Source organism: Schistocerca cancellata, chromosome 1, assembly GCF_023864275.1.
Source record: "Schistocerca cancellata isolate TAMUIC-IGC-003103 chromosome 1, iqSchCanc2.1, whole genome shotgun sequence".
Lineage (NCBI taxonomy): Eukaryota > Metazoa > Arthropoda > Insecta > Orthoptera > Acrididae > Schistocerca > Schistocerca cancellata.
Window position 1 is genome coordinate 943,452,186 of NC_064626.1, and position 26,640 is coordinate 943,478,825.

General features: G+C 45.2%; 1 protein-coding gene across 1 annotated transcript in view; it reads right to left on the minus strand.

Annotated features, from left to right (window-relative positions):
• LOC126116528 (uncharacterized) overlaps nt 1-26,640 on the minus strand; it is a 158,573-nt gene that overhangs the window by 39,844 nt on the left and 92,089 nt on the right. The window contains exons 9-13 of the mRNA XM_049915036.1: nt 17,114-17,323; nt 16,776-16,887; nt 16,527-16,697; nt 11,438-11,539; nt 2,032-2,288 (exon numbers count right to left, since the gene is read on the minus strand). Of these exons, the coding sequence (XP_049770993.1) occupies nt 2,032-2,288; nt 11,438-11,539; nt 16,527-16,697; nt 16,776-16,887; nt 17,114-17,323 (852 nt within the window). The remainder of the gene's footprint in view (nt 1-2,031; nt 2,289-11,437; nt 11,540-16,526; nt 16,698-16,775; nt 16,888-17,113; nt 17,324-26,640) is intronic.

Genomic DNA, 26,640 nt, shown 5'->3' on the forward strand with positions numbered 1-26,640 from the left:
ATTTTAACACAAAGCATTTGATAAGCTATTATTATACGCTTCAAATTACGAGGAGAACACGGCAGGTGTCATTGTCCGATTTTGCAGAAACTTCACTCAGTGGACGAGGGCTCAAAATAAGCGAACCCGTGCCTCGCCTTATCCGTAGATACAGAGCGGGGCAAATAAAAGTGTCCCGGAGAACAGACTTCCAGGGAACAAGGAAACACAGCGGAGGAAAGGAAATACAGTACTAATCTGAATATACCAGATGTTGAAAGAGACCACCATTTATCTCTTAAAACTTTTGCGCCTTGGTCAGCAAGTTGCTGAAGGCGGATAGAAGCTGGACTGCTGAAATTGTGCAGTCTCAACCGAAATGTTGTGCTGCAGTTTTTGAAGACTATGAAGATTATTGCGATGCACTTTAGACTCGAGGGTCCCCCCCTCCCTCCCCCCCCCCCCACACACAAAGTAATCTCACACCGATAGATCAGGTGACCTGGGTGGCCAGTTAGGGCCGCGACCGGACTTCACTTCTGCTAACAACTCTGTCAGGCGTGAAAACTGCATAAATTGGCTCCAAGGTTCGGCCGGCTGTGTTGGCAGTTGCTCCATCCTGTTGGAAGTAACTGTAGGTCTTTTCCTGTGTTAATGCTGCCAAAAATTCACGTCCAATCCCATCCACTCGTTCAGGCCACTTTCCTGTGCCCTCTCCTGCATTAAACCGTTTCTGAGAAAACGGCGTTCAAAGTTTTGGAGGTACTTTATACGCGGTTTAGCGAGTAAATACTTCAGCCGAAGCAGGAAAAAAAGAAAGAATAATAAGCGGTTGCACAGTGGCTCCCGTGTTCGCAAGCTGAATGTTATTTTTATTTTTGTTTCTCTTTTATCTGCCCATGGCTCTAGAAAATTACTAAACGAATATTTTCCAATGTATGTGGAAGTAACGTCGTTGTTTTTCGTCTACTAACTGTAACTCTGGTGAATGAATTTAAGAAAAAAAAGAGACAAGAAATGAATGGAAAAAACATTTGAAACTGTTTTCGGTGATCCATAATCAACAGCTTGCGCCGTTTTCGGAAAAGTGAACCGTTATGCTTGGTCTAACGTGAAATTATTGCCAACGCGTGAAATCTTCAGTTATGTTAATGGCGTTTCTTTCCCGAGTGATATTCCTACGAAGAAAAGTCGCTGTGCAAACCTGCCTTCGAGCTATGCTCGTGGTGTTGCGAATGTCTGTGTTCCGGATGTTTCTACGATCGGTATCATCCAAGGGAATGCGCCCAATCTTCCCGGAGAATAAACATAGAAATAAAAGATATAAATTAAGAATTGATGTAAGAATGAAGTATAAGAATATAAGAATTTAAAAAGATTTTAACCTCTAAAAATATCATACACACATATATTATAAAATAATGTATGACACTTATTGTGAAACCCAGCTGTAATTTTACGATTAATATAACGCCCTGGTATTCCCTAACTTGATAAGAAGCATTCGTGTGGTATCCTTCTTAGGACATGGGTAACTAAACGACAAATAATAAATAAAAAAAATAATCGGGTTTCGAACACAGAACACAAAAGTTATAGGCCGCGACGCTGACTACTATACCATCAGTTAGGCTGAGCGGATGGCGCTCTAAAGGGATCTGAATTACATCGAAAACTTTGACGATCGTTTTCTCACAAACGGTCGAGTATCTATGGATAAGCTGAGACTTGTGCTCGCTGTTTTTGGCTCTTCTTCCAGTGAGCGAAGTTTCTGGGAAATCGGGTATGGCAGTTGCCGTGTTCTCCTCGTTAGGGTAACTCTGCTTTATAAATTATGAAGTAAAGTTACTTCCTTACTTTAGAAATCACCGTTACTGTGGAACTGGTGGGCGGTTTGAAAATTTTATTACTAACAGAGATACAAAACTGGGCGGTAGGCAAAAAGGTTGGCTACCCCCGGTATAGGAGGTTGAGCCAAAACTCTGTGGGTCTCTCCTCCTGTGTTCACGTCAATGACCTATTAGCAGGATCAGCAGTGTCAGTCGCACTCACGTGAGCTCCTCGAGTGGCGCGGCGCGTCGCGGCACGTGCAGTGGCGGCCGGTCCATCTGCAGGCAGAGCCCCTCAACCCCCGGGGGCGGTGGCGGAGCCGGTGCGCTGTCCCCCGGAGATTCGCTGTCCGCCGTCGTGGACTGCCCCATCGCGCGCGCCTCGCCCGTCGACGTCGACGTATCGGTACTGACCGGCTCGCGCGCGTCTCCTCGGTCCTGCGGACGCCCTGCACCACCGCCCTGCGGTCGGGGCATTGTCTGCAAACAACAGAAAATACTATCAACTATTCCAATTTCTTATTGGACCTAGTCGGTACTAGTGGTCCTTAATGACGCGGGATTGAATCCCGGCTGGACCACGGATTTTTCAGTCTGCCTTACACCTAGCCTTCACCTCACAACGATGTGAAGATTCACCAGGAACGACACGTGCTTCTGATTCCACATTAAGAGAAAGTGCCTCTTTACCCGGCAGCATTAGTGGGATAGGTTACCGACACGCAAGTCACCGAAGGGACGTCCAATTGAAAGACATGCCAGACAGCTGAGCCACAGGGAATTATTATTATCACTGTAACAGAAAACCACACAATCTACAGAAAGTACACTACTGGCCATTAAAATTGCTACACCAAGATGAAATGCAGATGATAAACGGGTATTCATTGGACAAACATATTATACTAGAACTGACATGTGATTACATTTTCACGCAATTTGGGTGCATAGATCCTGAGAAATCAGTACCCAGAACAACCACCTCTGGCCGTAATAACGGACTTGATACGCCTGGGCATTGAGTCAAACAGAGCTTGGATGGAGTGTACAAGTACAGCTGCCCATGCAGCTTCAACACGATACCACAGTTCATCAAGAGTAGTGGCTGGCGTATTGTGACGAGCCAGTTGCTCGGCCTCCATTGGCCAGACGTTTTCAATTGGTGAGAGATCTGGAGAATGTGCTGGCCAGGGCAGCATTCGAACATTTTCTGTGTCCAGAAAGGCCCGTACAGGACCTGAAACATGCGGTCGTGCATTATCCTGATGAAATGTAGGGTTTCGCAGGGATCGAATGAAGGGTAGAGCCACGGGTCGTAACACATCTGAAATGTAACGTCCACTGTTAATAGTGCCGTCAATGCGAACAAGAGGTGACCGAGACGTGTAACCAATGGCACCCCATACCATCACGCCGGGTGATACGCCAGTATGGCGATGACGAGTACACGCTTCCAATGTGCGTTCACCGCGATGTCGCCAAACACGGATGCGACCATCATGATGTTGTAAACAGAACCTGGATTCATCCGAAAAAATGACGTTTTACCATTCGTGCACCCAGGTTCGTCGTTGAGTAATGCAGCGTCAAGGGTAACCGCAGCCATGGTCTCCGAGCTGATAGTCCATGCTGCTGCAAACGTCGTCGAACTGTTCGTGCAGATGGTTGTTGTCTTGCAAACGTCCCCATCTGTTGACTCAGGGATCGAGACGTGGCTGCACGATCCGTTACAGCTATACGGATAAGATGCCTGTCATCTCGATTGCTAGTGATACGAGGCCGTTGGGTTCGAGTACGGCGTACCGTATTAAGCTCCTGAACCCACTTTTTTTTTTTTTTACTTTATTGTTATTTTGACACCTGAGCAAGCAGGTAGGCTGGCAGCAGCACAATACGCTGCTCTTCAGCCGAAGAGAGTACAAGGAAATAAACAGAGAAGAGACATCACTTAAAAAAACGGCGGGAAAAAACAGTAGACTCATGAACATAAAAACACAAGAAGCCGTTCACACTCGATGACAATCCACATTACAAACTGTTGACACGACGCACAAACACTGAAGAAGACAATATCACTGGTGAACAATGGAGTGTGACGACGAAACTGAACACTAAACACGACGGCACACACGATACACTGATGGCGACGACCTCCGGCGCGCGAATGTTCACTCAGCGTGTACGAGTCCGGGGACCTGCCAAGAGTGGAGGTGGAGGAGGAGGAAGGGGAGATGGGAGAGGGGAGAGCAGAGATGCCATGGGCAAAGGAGAGAGGAGGAGGGAGGAAGGGGGAGGGGAAGCCCAGAGGAGAGGGTAGGAGGGAGGGGGGAAAGGGAAGAGAAGGGAAGGGAAAGGGGGGGAGGGAGGGTGCCTAAAGGAAAGGACACAGGAGGTGGGGGGAGGATCAAAGTTGATAGGAGGGGTAGATGCAGGGGAGGAGGACATCATCAGGGAGGGGGAGCTGGCGGAAGCCACCTTGGGAGAGGGTAAGGAGGGTGGAGAGATGGAGACCAGGTGGGATGTGGGAATACAGGCGCGGCAGCGGGCGGGGGTGGGAGAGGATCGGGGACACGAGCGGGTGAGGAGGATCAAGTTTACGGGAGGTGTACAGGAGCCGTATCCTTTCAAGGAAAAGGAGGAGGTGGGGGAAGGGGATGAGATCATACAGGATCCGCGTGGGGGAGGGGAGACGGATGCGATAGGCAAGGCGGAGAGCATGGCGTTCAAGGATTTGGAGGGATTTATAAAAGGTAGGGGCGCGGAGATCCAGGCTGGATGGGCGTAACAAAGTATAGGGCGGATGAGGGATTTATAGGTGTGGAGGATTGTGGAGGCGTCCAAACCCCACGTACGGCCAGAAAGGAGCTTGAGGAGACGGAGGCGGGAACGTGCCTTGGCTTGGATTGTCCGGAGATGGGGAGTCCAGGAGAGGCGATGGTCGAGGGTGACGCCAAGGTACTGAAGGGTGGGAGAGAGGGCGATAGGACGGCCATAGACGGTGAGATAGAAATCAAGGAGGCGGAAGGAAGGGGTGGTTTTGCCTACAATGATCGCCTGGGTTTTGGAGGGATTGACCTTAAGCAACCACTGGTTGCACCAAGCAGTGAAGCGGTCAAGATGGGATTGGAGAAGGCGTTGGGAGCGTTGCAGGGTGGGGGCAAGGGCAAGGAAGGCAGTGTCATCGGCAAACTGGAGAAGGTGGACGGGGGGTGACGGCGGCGGCATGTCCGCCGTGTACAAGAGGTACAGAAGGGGGGAGAGGACGGAGCCTTGGGGCACACCGGCGGAGGGGAAAAAGGTGTAGGAATCTGTGTTATGGATGGTGACATAGGAAGGACGGCGGGAGAGAAAGGAGCCGATCAGACGGACGTAGTTAATGGGAAGGGCAAAGGTTTGGAGCTTGAAGAGGAGACCGGAATGCCAGACGCGGTCATAAGCGCGTTCGAGGTCGAGGGAGAGGAAGATTGCGGAGCGACGGGAATTAAGCTGTTCGGAAAGGAGATGAGTGAGGTGAAGGAGAAGATCGTCAGAAGAGAAGGACGGCCGAAAGCCACACTGGGTGACGGGAAGGAGGCGGTGCTGGCGGAGATGCTGGTGGATGCGGCGGGTGAGGATAGATTCCAGGACCTTGCTGAATACCGAGGTAAGGCTGATAGGACGGTAAGAGGAGACGGCGGACGGCGGTTTGCCAGGTTTAAGGAACATGAGGATACGGGAGGTTTTCCACAGGTCGGGGTAGTAACCGGTGGACAGGACTACATTGTAGAGCCTGGCCAGGGTGGAGAGGAAAGAGACAGGAGCTTCACGAAGGTGACGGTAGGTGGCACGATCGTGACCAGGAGCGGTGTTGCGTTTTGTGCGGAGTATATCAATGAGATCCTGTGTAGTGATAGGGGCATTGAGTTCCGTGTGTGTAATGTTGTCCAAGTACTGGAAACCAGGAGCGAGGGGAGGGACAGAGGTGTCAGTTCGATCGCGTATATCCGGGAAGAGGGAGTAATCGAACTGGGGATCATCGGGGATGGAGAAAACATCGGAGAGGTAGGAGGCAAAGTGATTGGCCTTACTAAGGGCGTCAGGGAAGGGGTGATCATCGTGGAGAAGAGGATAGTAGGGGGAGGGTTTAGTTCCGGTAAGGCGACGGAAGGCCGACCAGAACTTGGACGAGTTGATTGGTAGGGTTTCATTTAAACGGGTGCATGTCTGTCGCCAGTCCCGGCATTTCTTAGCCGCGAGCAAATTACGAACGTGTCGCTGGAGTTGCCGGTGGCGTCGTAGTGTGTCCGGGTCACGCGTGCGGAGGAAGGCACGGTAGAGACGACGGGATTCACGGAGGAGGAGAACGGCCTGTGGGGGTAAGGTAGGACGGTGGGGGTGGATGGCGACAGTAGGAACGTGGGCCTCCACGGCCTCAGACAAGGTCTGCTGGGAAAGGAGGCGGCATGGGTGACATCGTCAGGGTGGTGGTAGGTGAGAGGGTGGCTATCGACCTGGGTGGAAAGGGTATCCCGGTAGGCATTCCAGTCGGCTCGGGAATAGTCGTGGACATACTTAGGGGGAGGATCAGTACGAGGGTCGGGGCGAGGGCGACGACCGTCTGAAACGGTGAGGAGGACAGGGAGATGGTCGCTACCAATGGGTTCCAGGACATCCACCGTTATGCGGCCAAGGAGGTTGGGGGAGGAGAGGATAGCATCAGGAGTGGAGTTGGATTCGGGACGGGTGTGCTGGGGGATGGGAATGAGGTCGCCTTGAAGGGAGGAGAGGAACCGATGCCACCGCCGTAACTGGGCGGCGGAACGACTATGGATGTTGAGGTCGGCGGCGATCACGTAGGAGGAGAAGGTACGGTCAATGTGGGAGAGGAAGTCGAAGGGAAGAGGGGCGTTAGGGCGGACATAGATGGTGGCGCAGGTAACGGTAAGGCCAGGGAAGAAGAGACTAAGGATCAGGTGTTCGGTGGGGTCGGGAAGGAGAGGTTGGAGCCGAACGGGGATCTGGCGGTGGTGTCCAATGGCAACTCCGCCACGCGCAATCGGGAGGGGATTATCGGAGCGGTGGAGGAGGTAGGGCGAAGTGTGGACTGTGTGGTGGGGTTGCAGGAAGGTTTCATTGAGGAGAAAGGCATCCACGCGGTGGGTGGCAAGGGTGTGCAGGAAGAGGTTTTTGTTGGCGGGAAAGGAGCGTATGTTGTTAAAAAGGATACGTTGCTGTCGCGCCATGACAGGGATTTAAACGAGGGTGTCAAGACGGGAGAAGGTCCTGAACCCACCGATTCCATATTAGTTATCGGATCTCGACCAACGCGAGCAGCAATGTCGCGATACGATAAACCGCAGTCGCGATAGGCTACAATTCGACCTTTATCAAAGTTGGAAACGTGATGGTACGCATTTCTCCTCCTTACACGAATCATCACAACAACGTTTCACCAGACAACGCCGGTCAACTGCTGTTTGTGTATGAGAAATCGGTTGGAAACTTTCCTCATGTCAGCACGTTGTAGGTGTCGCCACCGGCGCCAACCTTGTGTGCATGCTCTGAAATGCTAATCACTTGCATATCACAGCATCTTCTTCCTGTCGGTTACATTTCGGCGTCTGTAGCACGTCATCTTCGTGGTGTAGCAATTTTAATGGCCAGTAGTGTATGTTATGGTGCAGGAAAAGTCAGTGCACGTGATACGACGTTAGATGACGGGAAGCGATGCGCTTCACACTAATCCGCAAAGGGACCTAGCTCTTCGATTTGTTTCATATTTATTTATTTAATTTGAAGAGCAGTGCCGTATATCAATTTCATAAAGCAGTACACCGCGCTTCTCAATAACAAAGTGGAAAAAATTATTCAGGTGCGAGTAGGGCTCTCACGCTGAGGATTCCATAGGAACTTAATTATGTGTATACACACTTTATCCATTCCGCGAATCAAGAACCTCTACGATATTTGCCTGTTATCGACACTGATACTGGGAAAATATAGGTCCCAGGGATTCAAATACTTTCGAGAATGTTTTAATTTTAAGTTTGAAGTGGGATATCAAACGACAAAAGAAATATTTTTCGTGTGATATGATTACAAATTAACAATTTTCGGATTTTTTTCTTTGTTTGTAGTGTGAAACCATGCCTCTTGACAAATTTCATGATTCTCGGTCAAGGGGAAATACCCTGTAGGTTTTGATGACTAGGGTTGCGAGTATCAAAATATGTGACACAAATGGCCGTATCTTTTGGTTGCATTGACTGAGAAGCTTACATTTATTACATCGACAAGTGATCAGAATGTGACATAAATTTCAACTTGATGCGTCTATCCGGTCTAGAGAAATAGAGGGCTTAGCAGGCGGACGTACAGACAGACAGTCAGATAACAAATGACAAAAAAGTTGTGTGAAATAATTACAAATTCACAATTTTAGGATTTTTTCATTTAATTGTACCGTGAAACCTTGTTTCTAGCCAAATTTTATGATTGTAAACTAGCGGGAAGTACCTTACGGGTTTTGATAAGTGAGTTTTCGAGTATCAAAATTTGTGATACAAATGACCGAAACTTTTCACTACACTGACTAGAACCTTACAATTTTTATGCCGGCAAGGGACCACAAACATTAGTACGTGACATAAATTTGAACTTGATTCGCCAAAGCGACACAGGGGTCCTAACAGACGAACACACAGGCAGATGGATAAAAAAATTACAAAAAATATTTTTAGTGTGGTATAATTACAATTTAACAACTTTCGATTTTTTTCCTTTGGTTGTAGTGTAAAAACCTTGCTTCCATAACAAATTACATGATTCTAGGTCAAGAGGAAATACCCTGCAGGTTTTGATATGTTGTTTGCAAGTATCAAAATATGTGACATAAATGGCCGTATCTTTTGATTGCATTACCCTTTTTTACATCGCCAAGGTACCGTAGATCTTCATATGTGACATAAATTTCAGCTTGATAGCCCGCAACTCGTGGTCGTGCGGTAGCGTTCTCGCTTCCCACGCCCGGGTTCCCGGGTTCGATTCCCGGCGGGGTCAGGGATTTTCTCTGCCTCGTGATGGCTGGGTGTTGTGTGCTGTTCTTAGGTTAGTTCGGTTTAAGTAGTTCTAAGTTCTAGGGGACTGATGACCATAGATGTTAAGTCCCATAGTGCTCAGAGCCATTTGAACCATTTTTTTAGCTTGATACGTATACTCGTTCCTAAGAAAACGGGTGTTGGAAAAATCGGACAGACAGGCAAAAAAGTGATCCTATAAGGGTTCCTTTTTTACCGATTGCGGTACGGAACCTACGAAAAAATTACTTTGAAAATTTTCAAGTCAGGCAATATACTGTCAGATTTATATCGCTAATAACTACGAGACTAATAAGATGTAAACAATGGTTGATGCCACAACAGATAGATCGTATCTGTACGTATTATTTGTTTTACCTGTGACATTTTCGTACCAGTGCATTAGACATATATCTTATGTTATTTAGTCATGCTATTGCTGATAATGAGAGGTCACTAGTTCTATGATATTCTTATTAGTGTTGGGAGATGTCTAACTTGATTCCCAAATATTTAACAACGTTTGATTTATAGTTTCGTTGAGTAGCGAACCAACCACAGTGATTTTTCCATCTAATGCCACAGTGATGCCAGTCTGAGTTTCTCGGTAGTTTGTTGACCTTTTCTTCGTAAAATACAGTGCATCCTCTATAAATTGAGATGGAAGGGATACTTTGCGCAATTTATTAAACAGAGATTTGCACGTTCTTTTTTTGCCTTTATGAACAGTATTATTCTGACTGCTTTCTTCTAGAGTTTAAAGACTTCACTGACTCTCCATTTTGTCTGCAAAAAATAATTCCGTAACCGACTATCCACTAAGAGAGAGAGTTGTACACAGATGTCGGAGTCCATTTCTGATTGATTTAATCATGAAACATACCTCACTCAGCTTGCTTCTGGTCATGTCACTTAGGTGTTCTCACGTGAGTGTGTTAGTAATGGAAACCCCCCGGAATTTGGTTTCACTTACGAACTCAACACGGTTATTATTGACTCGTACAGAGGTACCACTGTAATTTTAATTGAGTATTGTAAAAATTTAGGATGATTGCATTCATTACATTAAGCTGCAGTCTGTGTAATTTAAGCCATGAGAGTAGTAGGGCTGTGCTTCTATTCACAGCAGTTCAGACTAGTTCGTCTGTATCACATATGGGAAACGTAGTGTTATCAGCAAGGAGAAAGTTTCTCTTGGTGGATAAGCTTATGGGAAGATCATTTATGTGATGTAAAAATAACATGGGGCCTAAGTCTAAGCCCTATGGAAAACATGTTTTATGCTTGTCATGGCCCTGGTTACTGACGTTTTCACAGCGGCTGTTGAGCTGCATAATTTGTAAATGTGTAATCTTTTGAACACATTGGTCGATACTTTCGACAAATGTCGAGTGTAGCGATTTTTCCTAATTTTTGTGGCCAGGAACTTCACATCACTACCTGCTCTTTACTTGCCAGTCAAATTCTTGTTATTAAAATTTCCCCTACTTCGTTTCTGAGGCACAGGGCCGTGTATGACTGAGAAAGGAGTGATTATAAGAGAGAGGTAACGACCTTCGCCGGCCTGTTCGTAATATAATCCACCCATGCCTCGACGTTGACACTATGTTCAAACTAAGTTATCTTTCTATTAAGTGTCCAGTCTGCTCTGCTGAGCACCCTTCACAGCAGTTCCCTTTCAGGCTCCACTGTATTTGGCAGATGAATCCAGATGGTGAGGTGATCACTTCCGTGCATGTCATCGACCATTTCCCATTCAGCCGTGTGAGCAAAGGCTTTGAGCAAAGTGAGAGATCAATGACAGAGGACGACCCAGTTGCAGTGCAGAAGTGTGTACTCTGTCCCCCCACCTTACATCTCACATGAACTTCTGAGCTCTGGCCTTTCACTCACATGCGTCAACACATCGCTGTTTGAAGCGTCACTTAGCCAGAACGTGACGTCGCAGCGCGCCATGCTTTTGCACTATCACAGAGTAAGGTAGTAGGCAACTTTGAGCAAAATATCAAATGTCTGCATTGCAATGGGAGACAGTTACAAGTTACGAAAAAATGCTCCTTTAACTGAGTTCTGCAGTGTATATTGTTGTGATACAGGAAATATACTGGGCGAATGTAAAATTTTTTAGATGTTTTCCCCATCCAGCACTGATCCAAGCCAAGACAGACTCGAGTCCAGTGTTGTAACCGGAATGACAAACAGTCAGGGCAGCCAATATTACAAATATTCTGATACTCAACCGACACCATTGCCACACATAAATCGAGAGAGCTTTCTGAATCGCCAGTTCGGCAATATGACCTCACCGAGAAACGAACATAACGTCATTCTGACAGCAGTAAAAGGTGCTGTAACAACATGGGAATCTTACAGAAGAACTCGTTTCAGCCCTCTGGCATTGCAGAAAGCACCAAGCTGAAGAGCTGAGCGTCGGGGCCACACGAGCAATGACTGCCACCAGCTGGAACGGCTATCCTGAAAGGCGCCGTTCTTTCTGTATTAGCTGCCAAGACACCGAAGATGCCCTTGATTATCTGTTGATGTGGATGCATCAGTGCATTCCACTCTATGTACTAAATCTGCCGCCTTCCTCGTTGCTGCCATGGAGAAGATGATTCTCATTGGCATCTGTGGTGCCTGATATGTCCTCACCACCGTGTACCATGCTTTGTCATCCTGCAGCAACCAAACCTTATAATATGTATACACTTTTAAGTAAATTTTCGCTATTATCATCTTAAGAAATTGTCCTAGTTTTTTATTTTGAATAGTTTAATTTTACATAAATAGTTTTTACGAAACTTTAAGTATTAGTGTGTGGTTGGTGATTTGTTCACGTTTTCCCTTAAACAACAGTATCGTCCACAAATAGGATTCAACCTAGCTACCTGTGGATCGACAGCTAAAATGCCGCTAATGTGGAAAGCCCATACATAGATCTACAAAGTTAACTGACACAATGGTTAATCTACTGTGCTTGCATTCAGCAAGAGCAAGGATCAGATCCCGTTTTGGTTATCCAGACTTAAAGTTTTCTACAGTCTCCCTAAACCATATAAACCGAATGTCATGATAATTATTTCACAGAGAGCATGGTCAGTTCCTACTCCCTTTATTTTCACAAAAGATTATTAATCCAAGCTGGTACCTAAAATTATTATAGATTTATAATTATATACGTAGATTATTATTACATTTGGATTACATCATCTTGCGAACATGAAAAATTGTTTTTTTTTAATTCATAGGTATTGTTCTGTGTGCATATTATCGCATAACACCACACTGAAAAGACAGAAAGGATACACTCAAAAGCGAAAGTTTCATTACAGTATAATACACTAATAAAAACGAAAAATAAATTTAATGTTGGAAGTATTTGTACATACCATGCAGTTATCTATGTTATTTCGAATGACAGTTTCCTATTACTTTTGAAAGATTTGTTTGAATTTGGCATAAATAATCTGATGCTCAAAGTCGTTTGTGCAAACTCTAAATTGCTTGGTGTCACGTATACTTCTTCTTGTTAGAAGATGTTACCAAACCCGACTGATATACTTCACATTCCTTCATTTTTCAGATGTCACTGACGCCTAGATAAGGAGAGCTTAGAGGCCACGGAATGTCGTCGTTGTGTAATATAATTGTGGAAGCGATAGTCTGAGAGATCACATGACCTTTACCATTAGAGCTCACACATTTACGATTCAAGTCTTTGTAAGATACTGCTATTCATACATAATTCAGACATCGGTTATATAACGAATGCTATGCGTCATTGGTATATAAGTGATACATACACTGCCTGACAAAAAATTTGAAATACCCGGAAGGTATGGCCAGATATGAATGTAACTTTGTAAACGTATACACCACTGGCGGGTACGTAAATGAGTAGAACTGCAATTCTCTGTAACAGGTAGGATTGTCGCCCGATTGCTTTAGTATTGTTCGCGTTTAGTGTTGTTATCAGGACCGGTAGGCCTGAACAGCATCAGATGTTGCGTGATCTCTGTGAAGGACACAGAAATGCCACGTACGTGTTTGGGACAGCGTTATCAGCATTTGACAGAGTTTGAAAGGGGCTGCATTGTGGATCTCCATTTGGCCATCTGGTCGAATCTTGCAACAGCCAGATTTATGGGGCATTTGTATGTGACAGTGGCCCGGAGCTGGACTGCAAAGAACGTTTAGGCAGGATTACTCGTCGTCAAGGTCCTGGTCGACTATGTCTGCCCACCACAAGGGAGCATCCTCGTGCTGTGCACCAAACATATCATAATCCTTTCACAACTGCAGTTTCACTTGAGAACAAGTATGGACATCTTGCGATACTCTATCATTCTGCATTATAGGTCGGAGACCAGGAACATCCAGATTAGGGAATTCCGTCGAAGCGTAGGCTGCTGTTAGCATCACAATACAAATTGCTGCATTAATAGTGGTGCTGTGACCAGGACACATGGACTGCTGATGAATGGCATCGCACTGTGTTCAGCGATAAATCGCCGTTTTCACTAACCTGGGCCACAATTGTCGGCGAGTATGTCCCTGACCTAGGGACGGACCCTATTCTTCCAATGTTTTGGAGAGGCATAGCGGTGTTACTGCTGGCGTCATAGTGTGGAGAGTCTTTGGGTATGACTTCAGGTCATGGCTGATAGTGACTGAGGGACTCTGATGGCATAATACACTCCTGGAAATGGAAAAAAGAACACATTGACACCGGTGTGTCAGACCTTCCATACTTGCTCCGGACACTGCGAGAGGGCTGTACAAGCAATGATCACACGCACGGCACAGCGGACACACCAGGAACCGCGGTGTTGGCCGTCGAATGGCGCTAGCTGCGCAGCATTTGTGCACCGCCGCCGTCAGTGTCAGCCAGTTTGCCGTGGCATACGGAGCTCCATCGCAGTCTTTAACACTGGTAGCATGCCGCGACAGCGTGGACGTGAACCGTATGTGCAGTTGACGGACTTTGAGCGAGGGCGTATAGTGGGCATGCGGGAGGCCGGGTGGACGTACCGCCGAATTGCTCAACACGTGGGGCGTGAGGACTCCACAGCACATCGATGTTGTCGCCAGTGGTCGGCGGAAGGTGCACGTGCCCGTCGACCTGGAACCGGACCGCAGCGACGCACGGATGCACGCCAAGACCGTAGGATCCTACGCAGTGCCGTAGGGGACCGCACCGCCACTTCCCAGCAAATTAGGGACACTGTTGCTCCTGGGGTATCGGCGAGGACCATTCGCAACCGTCTCCATGAAGCTGGGCTACGGACCCGCACACCGTTAGGCCGTCTTCCGCTCACGCCCCAACATCGTGCAGCCCGCCTCCAGTGGTGTCGCGACAGGCGTGAATGGAGGGACGAATGGAGACGTGTCGTCTTCAGCGATGAGAGTCGCTTCTGCCTTGGTGCCATTGATGGTCGTATGCGTGTTTGGCGCCGCGCAGGTGAGCGCCACAATCAGGACTGCATACGACCGAGGCACACAGGGCCAACACCCGGCATCATGGTGTGGGGAGCGATCTCCTACACTGGCCGTACACCACTGGTGATCGTCGAGGGGACACTGAATAGTGCACGGTACATCCAAACCGTCATCGAACCCATCGTTCTACCATTCCTAGACCGGCCAGGGAACTTGCTGTTCCAACAGGACAATGCACGTCCGCATGTATCCCGTGCCACCCAACGTGCTCTAGAAGGTGTAAGTCAACTACCCTGGCCAGCAAGATCTCCGGATCTGTCCCCCATTGAGCATGTTTGGGACTGGATGAAGCGTCGTCTCACGCGGTCTGCACGTCCAGCACGAACGCTGGTCCAACTGAGGCGCCAGGTGGAAATGGCATGGCAAGCCGTTCCACAGGACTACATCCAGCATCTCTACGATCGTCTCCATGGGAGAATAGCAGCCTACATCGCTGCGAAAGGTGGATATACACTGTACAAGTGCCGACATTGTGCATGCTCTGTTGCCTGTGTCTATGTGCCTGTGGTTCTGTCAGTGTGATCATGTGATGTATCTGACCCCAGGAATGTGTCAATAAAGTTTCCCCTTCCTGGGACAATGAATTCACGGTGTTCTTATTTCAATTTCCAGGAGTGTAGTATGTCACGGACACCCTGCGTCCTCATATCCACAGATGACACAAGTCTCCATCAAATGTCTGCGTGACATTGAGGGACGCCCAAGGCCAGCAACATCCCAGATCTGGCCCCGACAGAACATATGTGGCACCATTTCGGATGTCGAGACCATTCCAATGCCAGTATCCAATACATCAAGGACAATTTACAAAAGTTGTTGGTCAAATTTCCTCAGGAGAGGATACAATGGGTTTATGACACACTCATCAACCGAATAAGCGCATGCATCCAGGTCAGATGCGGTGCAAAGTCGTACTGATGAGTGGGCTCATACTGCCAAGTTATCTGGGAATTCTACTCGATTTTGTGATCAAAGAAGCAACATTACATATGCTCTCAACCCATGAAGTTTCATTTCGTTTCCGCCTCATCTTCTGGGTGCTTCACTTTTTGTATGGCAGAACAAAGAGTTACAAGATTGAAAGTAAAAGTCAAATGTAGCGTTGAAAATGCAGTCAACATAAACACAGTAATGATGAAGAATGAGTTACGCCAACTGAAGATGCGTGAAAACCTAAAACGCGTATTGACGTCAATAGAATTCTATAAAAAGTGGCTGATAGCTTTATTTCTTTTCGTAATTTAAACATCAGTCACGGAGTTCAGTCATCAGTATCGCTGATAAATTACAGATGGAAACAAAGTCAGCAACATATTGATTTAGTCCAGATCCTTGTTTGAGGAGCATGTTATCTTTCGGCAGCATAATGTGCTTCCCACATTACAACAGGAGTCCATTCCAAAGACAGATGGAAAAGGAAAATAAAGGCTACCGTGTACTTCCGTAACTACCAAGTTCTCAGGATCTTCATCCAACTGAACCTCTGTGGAACCATCTAAGCCATCTAGTTCAGCGTGAGAATGCACCACTACGCAGCCTTCAACAGTCATGGGAAGCTGTATAGAGAGTATGGCTCCAGGTACCTGAGGAGATCTTATCAGTAACTGATCTAAAATGGTTCAAATGGCTCTGAGCAATATGTGACTTAATGTCTGAGGTCATCAATTCCCTAGAACTTAGAACTACTTAAACCTAACTAACCTAACGACATCACACTCATCCATGCCCGAGGCAGGATTCGAACCTGCGACCGTAGCAGTCGCGCAGTTTCGGACTGAAGCGCCCAGAAACGCTCAGCCACAGAGACCGACTCACTGCTCCACTTTGCTCACCTCCTTCTCGTATTCAGCAAGTGGCGGTTTCTAATAAGTTAGTAACACATCAACGAAAGCTTTGCTGTCCAAGCGAAGCGCTCGAAACTGGGCCATATGCGACTAGCGCAGTCTAATTTTATCCGCTCTCGTCGTTTTCTATGATGGCTGACGTGACTCAAAGCAGATCTGTGTCACTTTCAACTCGTGTAGCTTCCTCTTTTGAAGCAATCGTTTATCCTGAATACTACTGAGCGAATACAAAAATCTGTACACATTGTGATGTGTTAGTTGTGCCGTATGACGCTACATGGTACATCATATTAAACGAATTGATTGTGATATCAGCTTACATAATCCTTTGCCTGGTTTGCTCCATCTGGCCGACTGGCAGGTGCTGATGCCGCCTCCTGGCGTGGAGTTCTCGCTGCAGATGGATGCCCTGTCTCTGCAGAACGCCCTTCCAGAGCGTTGCGGCGGTACAGTTCAAGGTCTTGCAGAAACTCTTGGTACGTTGCATAGTTCTGTAAACGGAGGCATCTGACAACACCTGTTTACATTACGCCACATGCTGAAATAATTTTTCCTCGTAAATTACCTACCTTATCATCACCAATCCAGTTCCGAGGACATGGTGCATCCAGGCCGAGCTTTGAACACCAGCGATTAAATTCATCAATATTATTGCCGTACCAGTACTTCACGATTGCGTATCTAAAACATCGTTTGTGTATGTGAAACCTCTAACAGACACAACAAAAGTATATAATAACGTATGACAAAAAGGTGCGTTAGATTCAGAAGTTTATATAACATTACAATACCAAAAGCATATTCGGTAGGTTTCATTCGTATGAAAAAAACTTAGATTGTAACAAATTCTTACTGAAGGTGGACGAGGTTTACAACAACGTTAAAAGTAAAATAAACTGAGACTAACTCTAAGCCGCTCTCCACCATTTGCTGGACTTCGGCATTGGATGTTATTTCTATAAATTCTGGATTCTTTGGATTTCGCCGGATATCAACTAACTGCCATGGCGGTATCAGACCAAACCGTATACACCGCATCACTTCAACTACTTCGCTTTCTCGATTTTCCCAGTCGAACATTATCCAGCGAACCGCTGACATGAAGACTTCAATCTCACTGTGGAAAGAAAAAAAGCTGATAAATTTAAGTAGTATAATTCATACACAAATATAATCCGTCTGGCATTTTTTTCTTTTTTTTTTTTGTGAAACGTAAAGAAATATTCAGGAACAGCGCAAGGCCGCCACATTAGAACTAATTTGTTTAGAAAAGTGGGAGAAAATTTGTCCCAGTATTTTCAAAAGTACTGAAGAAGACGATCAAATCTGAAACAAAAACTTCTGATTACTTCTGATTGTAGTATACCGGTCACAGTAGATCCATAATGTAAGAAATGAACCATTTCATTTGCATGTAGGCCTCATTCAGCTGAGCGTCATCCACTTCCTCGGCTATGGATGACAGTTCGATCGTAGTTTCTCTCAAAGACGCTAGCAACATTGCTTTTTGTTTTTCAGTGAACAAATCTAGAAATTGTTACATACTGTAGAAACTCGATCATAAACAAAGCCCTCAGTAGCGGTAAAGACGATGGAGAGAAGATAAAATAATGGTGCCAAGGAAACTATCTATTGAGGTAATTTTTGTTTGAAAGCCTATTTTTGTGTTCGTGTTGGCTCAACGACCAACATGTTTTCTGAAAGGATTCTGCCTTGAGAAAGTGCAATTCTTCCGCTGCTCCAATAAAAGCAGAAGAACGAAGCAACTCTGTTTTATAGACAATTTCACTAGCGGTCGACATGAGTGAAACGAATAGCAACTGAAACGCTTGTGAGTTATGTTTAACTATCAATATGAAACAGCAGAAAATTTTGCTAAAGCTTGTCAGTATGTTCGCGATTATTTTGTAAAGCACTTTTGGAAAGCTTGAAACAGCTGGGTTGGAATTTGAAACGGTCAGTGTGACATATGGCCTAGAAGACAGATAAAAGCGAGCCTATTCGTTTTCCTTTGAGAATTTGCAAAATAGAACGAAGTGGGATACGTCCATGACTCCACACTGATTTCTCGGACTATTTATGTTCCACAAGAACGAAACTTGAAACTCGGGTCAGTCGGATAGCTAAGCAAGACACACAGGAAATAATCGAAAAAGCTGACTATATATCAATGGAAGAAAGAAAAATAAATGTCTGTTAATTTGTATAGTAAACCGAAGGAGATGTGTACGGAAAAACGAGATGGTTCTCACAATTGTTGAGATTCGACCAGAAATCTGTGCTAAAAGACTTTTCATCGTAGACTCTGTCAATCTGTAGGTGGTACCTGCAGGACGCTTTGTAATGACTCTTAAGGTTACTTAAGACGTAAATCCAACATATTCAGGAGCACAAACAAAAGTAAACGTAACGAATAAAGAATGCTGAGAGAGTATCGGAGAGGAAAAAGAATATGTTGTTGCCAGGAACAGTAACACATTCCTGCTTCTTGGAATTCCCGGGTGTAATCTCAACAGGTTATTAGGAAAAAAATTTAATGTAACTGAAAGTTATTACGTTCATTGTGGAATCGCCTGAGACAGGAGCTCATTGCAAAACGACCAAGTTAAGGCGACAATAAAATGCCCTACACCCATAAAAACTTGCAACCCCACTGCATCAACCACAATCATGAAACTGCATCAGATATGATTGGAATTGATTTCTCGTCGACTATTTTCCCTAATGTTGCGCCTTGTAATTTCTTTCCACTCGCTTAGCGTTTAAAAAAAAATAGATTAATGGGAAGGAATGATACTGAGTCAAAAATACCTTTCCCATGAGGCGAAAAAAATTAAATTTACTTGACTAAGCGTTGGCAAACGAGGTATATTGCTTTGAGAAGTCTGGTCTTTCTCAACAATCTGTTGATTTCTTACCAGACTTAACAAAACACCTTCGTGATAGTAGGGCCACATAATATAATGTTCTGACAGCGACAAAAAATTATTTAAGTTCCTGTATCCAAAATAAATTAAGTTAATTCTTAAAGAAAATGTGCCTAGGGACCGACCAGCTCAGCAGTTTGGTTCCATAGAACCTTACCACAAATTTCCAAATTTACTAATACAGAAATAAGGGCAGAAATTACTGCGCATGACGTCAGCTGGTTGGAAACAGAATCCACCTCGACTGAGTGTTTTTCAAACGGATTGGGGTCCGAATACTAAGTACGTCTACTTTCACCGCTTATATCTGACGAAGACCAACACGGCTCGCGTGGAAATGCTGTACCAACAATGAAATCGTTAATGAGGACGGATGGTTCAAATGGCTCTGAGCACTATGGGACTTAACATCTATGGTCATCGGTCCCCTAGAACTTAGAACTACTTAAACCTAACTAACCTGAGGACATCACACAACACCCAGTCATCACGAATGAGGACGGATGCCCGGATGTATATCTTCTATTGTTCCTCTGATTTTAGCCACCATTTGATCGTAACTTTCTGTGTCCATGGATATGAGAGCACAACCCACAAGGTGGGTTAACTGACTATTTCACTAAGTTAAAATATTCAAATATGATTTTCGGGATTCTTCAGAGAAAAAGATTTGCGAATCACTTACTTCGTTTACCCACGTCGATAAGCAATCTGCATTAGGACTCGAACATCAATTTATTAAATCTGTAAACTGAAAGGGACTAGACCTGAATAAATGTCGCTTTCAAGGTTATGGAGGAGCATCTATAGTGACTGGCGTAAACAACTGCGTACACAGCGAAATCAATACATTTGTACATTATGCAAGGCACAATTTAAATTTAGTCTACATCTACATACATACTCCGCAATCCACCATACGGTGCGTGGCGGAGGGTACCTCGTACCACAACTAGCATCTTCTCTCCCTGTTCCACTCCCAAACAGAACGAAGGAAAAATGACTGCCTATATGCCTCTGTACGAGCCCTAATCTCTCTTAGCTTATCTTTGTGGTCTTTCCGCGAAATATAAGTTTGCGGCAGTAATATTGTACTGCAGTCAGCCTCCAATGCTGGTTCTCTAAATTTCCTCAGCAGCGATTCACGAAAAGAACGCCTCCTTTCCTCCAGAGACTCCCACCCGAGTTCCCGAAGCATTTCCGTAACACTCGCGTGATGATCAAACTTACCAGTAACAAATCTAGCAGCCCGCCTCTGAATTGCTTCTATGTCCTCCCTCAATCCGACCAGATAGGGATCCCAAACGCTCTAGCGGTACTCAAGAATAGGTCGTATTAGTGTTTTATAAGCGGTCTCCTTTACAGATGAACCACATCTTCCCAAAATTCTACCAATGAACCGAAGACGACTATCCGCCTTCCCCACAACTGCCATTACATGCTTGTCCCACTTCATATCGATCTGCAATGTTACGCCCAAATATTTAATCGGCGTGACTGTGTCAAGCGCCACACTACTAATGGAGTATTCAAACATTACGGGATTCTTTTTCCTATTCATCTGCATTAATTTACATTCATCTATATTTAGAGTTAGTTGCCATTCTTTACACCAGTCACAAATCCTGTCCAAGTCATCTTGTATCCTCCTACAGTCACTCAACGACGGCACCTTCCCGTACACCGCAGCATCATCAGCAAACAGCCGCACATTGCTATCCACCCTATCCAAAAGATCATTTATGTAGACAGAAAACAACAGCGGACCTACCACACTTCCCTGGGGCACTCCAGATGATGCCCTCACCTCCGATGAACACTCACCATCGAGTCCTTATAGATATTGTAGAAAACAATATAAAATATTATCTATTTTCGAAAGGGTTGAAAATATCTAAAGTTTTAGGACCGCGTAAGCTACGGTGGCAAGATTTAAAAACTGTTCAAATGGTTCAAATGGCTCTGAGCACTATGGGACTTAACTTCTGAGGTCATCAGTCCCCTAGAACCTAGAACTACTTAAACCTAACTAACCTAAGGACATCACACACATCCATGCCCGAGGCAGGATTCGAACCTGCGACCGTAGCGGTCGCGCGGTTCCAGACTGTAGCACCTACAACCGCTCGGCCACTCTGGCCGGCTTAAAAACTGTTCCGTGAGTACTTCCAAGATAGCGCAAAAGCAACCAAATCCAACGCGTTGTACTGGGAAGTAAGACATCATATATGCAGTTAAGGATTCGTTGCGATTTTGAGGCACTGACGATGTTGTTGTAAATGGAGGCTAGGGCCTCCTGTCGGGTAGACCGTTCGCCTGGTGCAGGTCTTTCGAGTTTGACGTCACTTCGGCGACTTGCGTGTCGATGGGGATGAAATGATGATGATAATGACAACACAACACCCAGTTCCTGAGCGGAGAAAATCTCCAATCCAGCCGGAAATCGAACCCGGGCCATTAGGTATGACATTCCGTCGCACTGACCACTTAGCTACCAGGGGCGGACATATTTTGTAGTGATCTCTGAGGAGCGGCGCTGTCATAAATAGCTGGTATAAAAGAATAATCCTGCTAACTGCTTCACGAAGCTTCCATCATCTGAGAAAGGTGAGTCATCGAAAGTAAATTCCCTAACAAATTAAAATAAAATAGTAAAGAAGCTCTTCAACGAGCTTTGCGATAGCGAGATGCTGACACAGCAAATAATTTAGAGTCGTTGGACCAATGCAAGACACACACTGTGCTATCTTAAAATGCATTTATTCACAACCGGTTTCGATCATGGACCATCTCCACAGTGGAAAAATATCTATTGTGACGATTTCACATGGCATACATGCTATTTACATCTACATAGACAATACGCAAGCCACCGTATGGTGCGTGGCGGAGGGTACCCTGTACCACTGCTTGGCATTTTCTTGCCTGTTCCACTCGAAATAGAGCGAAGAAAAAACGACTACCTGTATGCCTGAGTATGAGTCCTAATTTCTCGTCTTCGTTGATCCTTACACGCAATGTATGTTGGCGGTAATAGAATCGTTTAGCAGTCAGCTTCAAATGTCGGTTCTCTAAATTTTCTCACAGCATTTTTTCGAAAAGACGTCGCCTTCCCTCCAGGGATTTCCGTTTGAGTTCCCGAAGCATCTCCATAACACTTAACATGTCGTGCGAACATACAAATCTAGAAATCCGCCTCTGAACTGCTTCGATGTCTTCCGTCAATGGGACCCGGTATGGATCACGAACACTCGAGCAGTAATCAAGAATAGGTCGCACCAGCGTCCTATATGCGGTCTCTTTTGCAGGTGAACCATACTACTAAACTAAACTCCTCCCGAACAGGCCATGAAGGCCCAATGGAACCGACCGGCCGTCGTGTCATCCTTAGCCCATAGGCGTCACTGGATGCGGATATGGAGGGGCTTGTGGTCAGTGCACCGCTCTCCCAGCCGTATGTCAGTTTCCGAGACCGGAGCCGCTACTTCTCAATCAAAGTGAACCATCCTTTCCTAAAATTCTAGGCGCTACAGTCTGGAACCGCGCGACCGCTACGGTCGCAGGTTCGAATCCTGCCTCGGGCGTGGATGTGTGTGATGTCCTTAGGTTAGTTAGGTTTAAGTAGTTCTAAGTTCTAGGGGACTGATGACCTCTGAAGTTAAGTCTCATAGTGCTCAGAGCCATTTGAAGCCAAGCCTAAAATTCTTCCAATAAACCGAAGTCGACCATTCGCCTTCCCTACCGCAGTTCTCACATGCTCCTTCCACCTAATATCGCTTTGCAACGTTGTGCACAGATATTTAAAGGACTTCATTGTGTCAAGCATGACACTAGTAACACTGTATGCGAACATTACACGTTTGATCTTCCTACTCACCCGCATTAACTTGCCTTTTTCCACATTTAGGTCTAGCTGACATTCATCACACCAACTGTAAATTTTGTTCAAAAATGGTTCAAATGGCTCTGAGCACTATGGGACTTAACGTCTGTGGTCATCAGTCCCCTGGAACTTAGAACTACTGAAACCTAACTAACCTAAGGACATCGCACACATCCATGCCCGAGGCAGGACTCGAACCTGCGACCGTAGCGCTCACGCGGTTCCAGACTGAAGCGCCTAGAACCTCGGGCCACACCGGCCGGCTGTAAATTTTGTCTAAGTCGTGTTGTATCTTCCTACAATCACTCCAAATTCGACACCTTACCGTCCACCACGGCATCATCAGCAAACAACCGCAGATTGCTGCCCACCCTGTCATCCAAATCATTTATGTATGTAGGTAACAACAGCGGTTCTTTGACACTTCCCTGGGGCCCTCCTGACGATACCCTTATCTCTGATGAACATTCGTCACCTAGGAGAACATTCTGGGTTATATTATTTAAGAAATCTTCGAGCCGTTCACATATCTGTGAACTTATTCTATGAGATCGTACTTTCGTTAACAGCCTGCAGTGGGGCATCGTATCAAATGTTTTTCGGAAATCTAAAAATATGGAATCTGCCTGTTGCACTTAATCCATAGTTCTCAGTATATCAGGTGGAAAAGGTCAAGCAGCCTTTCCCACGAGCGATGCTTTGTAAAAGTATGCTGATGCGTGCACATAAACTTTCCAGTCTCAAGAAAGTTTATTATATTCGAACTGAGAATATGTTCAAGGATTCTGCTTCAGATCAGGAAAGTAGAGCCACTGCTGACTTGAAAACGTAAGAAAATTGATACTGCTGTGAACTTACTGCCCTTACATGTTTTCAACGTTGTTTTCCGCTTATGAAGCTTGTATTAGGCCATTAAACATCAATTTTCTTCCGTTTTCAACTCAGCAATGGCGTATACTTTCCTGATTAAATGGCATATGTTCCATGTGAAGTTGTCACAGCAGATATTTTTCCACTGTGAATATGATCCATGATCGAAACTGCTAGAAAATAAATGTATTATAAGAGAGCACATTGTGTATCACACATTTCTTCAAGTGTATCGATGCTGTTGACAGTTCTCGGAAAATTTTTAATTTAGTGTATCATTATTTTATTCAATGATCGATTCCATTTATTCTCAACTAAATATGCTATCTCAAGAATTGAAGTAATTTATAAATGCGTATAGAGCAATATACCCTCAAAATATCTACCATCTGTGTCGAAGATATTAAAATGAAGCTCCCACGCCCGGGTTCCCGGGTTCGATTCCCGGCGGGGTCAGGGATTTTCTCTGTCTCATGATGGCTGGGTGTTGTGTGCTGTCCTTAGGTTAGTTAGGTTTAAGTAGTTCTAAGTTCTAGGGGACTTATGACCAAAGCAGTTGAGTCCCATAGTGCTCAGAGCCATTTGAACCATTAAAATGAAGCACTGAATTTTACAATGACATTTCCTGATGACTTTCCTCTTCTGGCTCTGCAGTTGATGTTGCTAAGAACTTCATTTAAAGCACAAATATCAAAACTGTCTAGAGTACGAGGCTTAGGAGATTTGTTATCAGCAAAGTATAGCTCTCTGGTATCACTGACTTACGACCAGCCTCCCTGACGTGTCTATCTCTTCCTTAGACAATTGCAAAAACTACTTCCTGCAGCTTTGATTTCTACATCTGCATCTACATGGTTACTCTCCAAATCACACTTAAGTACGAGGTAGAGGGTTCATCGAACCACTTTCACACTAATTCTCTATTATTCCACTCTTGAACAACGAACGGAAAAAACGAACTCCTATATCTTTCCGTGCGAGCTCTGATTTACCTTATTTTATTACGGTGATCCTTTCTCCCTATGTAGGTCGGCGTCAACAAAATATTTGTGCTTCGGAGGAGAAAGTCGGTGATTGAAATTTCGTGAGAAGATCCCTCCGCAACGAAAAACGGCTTTGTTGTTATGGTGTCCACCACAAATCCTGTGTCCTGTCAATGACGCTCTCTCCCCTATTTCTCGATAATACCAAACGTGCTGCTCTTCTCTGAACTTTCTCGGTGTACTTCGTTAGTCCTATCTGGTAAGGATCCCAGACCGCGCAGTAATACTCCAAAAGAGGACGAACAAGCGCAGTGTAGGTAGTCTCTTCAGTAGATCTTTCGCATCTTCTAAGTATTATGCCAATGAAAAGCAATCTTTGGTTCGTCTTCCTCACAATATTTTCTGTGTGCTTTCCAGTTTAAGTCGTTTGTAATTAGAATTCCTAGGCATTTAGTTGAATTTATGGCTTTTAAATTTGATTGATTTATCATGCAACAAAAATTTAAAGGAAATCCTTTCAGCACTCATTTGAATGACATCACACTCACCATTATGTAGGGTCAACTGTCAATTTTCGTACCAGACAGATTTCTTATCTAAATCGTTTTGCAATAGGTTTTGATCTTCCCATGACTTTACTAGACGATAAACGACTGCATTATGTGCAAACAACCTAAGACGACTGCTCAGACTATCTACCAAATCGTTTATATAGAGAAGGAGCAGCAGAGGGCCTGTAACACTACCTTGGGGAACCCCAGAAATCACTTCTGTTTCACTCGATGACTTTCCGTCAATAACCACGAACTGTGAGCTCTCATGTATCTAGTCGCATAATTGAGATGACATTCCATAAGCACGTAATTTGATTACAAGCCGCTTGTGAGGCACGATGTCGAAAGCCTTCTGCAAATCAAGAAATACGGAATCAATTTGAAATCCTTTGTCAATATCATTCCACACTTCGCGTGACTAATGAGCTAGTTGTGTTTCACAAGAACCATGATTTTCAATCTGTGTTAACTATGTGTCAACAGACAGTTCTCGTACAGGTAATTCATAATGTTCGAACACAATATATGTTCCAAAATCCTGCTGCATATCGACGTTAATTATATGCAGCAGGACGTTAATGATATGGGCTTGTAATCTAGTTAATTACTCCTATTTCTTTTCTTGAATACTGGTGTGACGTCTGCAACTTTCCAGTCTTCAGGTACGGACCTTTGGTCGAGGGAGCCGGTCGCAGTGACCGAGCGGTTCTAGGCGCTTCAGTCTGGAACCGCACGACCGCTACGGTCGTAGGTTCGAATCATGCCTCGGGCATGGATGTGTGTGATGTCCTTAGGTTAGTTAGGTTTAAGTAGTTCTAAGTTCTGATGACTGATGACCTCAGATGTTAAGTCCGATAGTGCTCATAGCCATTTGAACCATTTGGTCGAGGAAGTGGTTGTATAATGTGGTTAAGTATGGGGTTGTTAGATCAGTATACTCTGAAAGGAACCTGGTTGGTATACAGTCTGGACGGGAAGACTTGTTTTTATTAAGTGATTTAAGTTGCTTCAGTACTGAGAGGGTACCTACTTCTAAGTTACTCATGCTGGCAACTGTTCTTGCTTCGAATTCTGGAATATTTACTTCCTCTTCTTTGGCGAAGGAATTTCGAAAGGCTGTGTTTAGTAACTCTGCTTCAGCAGCACTATCATAGATAGTACGAGGGTTGCCCAGAAAGTAATGGACCGCATTTTTTTCTTCTTCAACAATTCTTTAT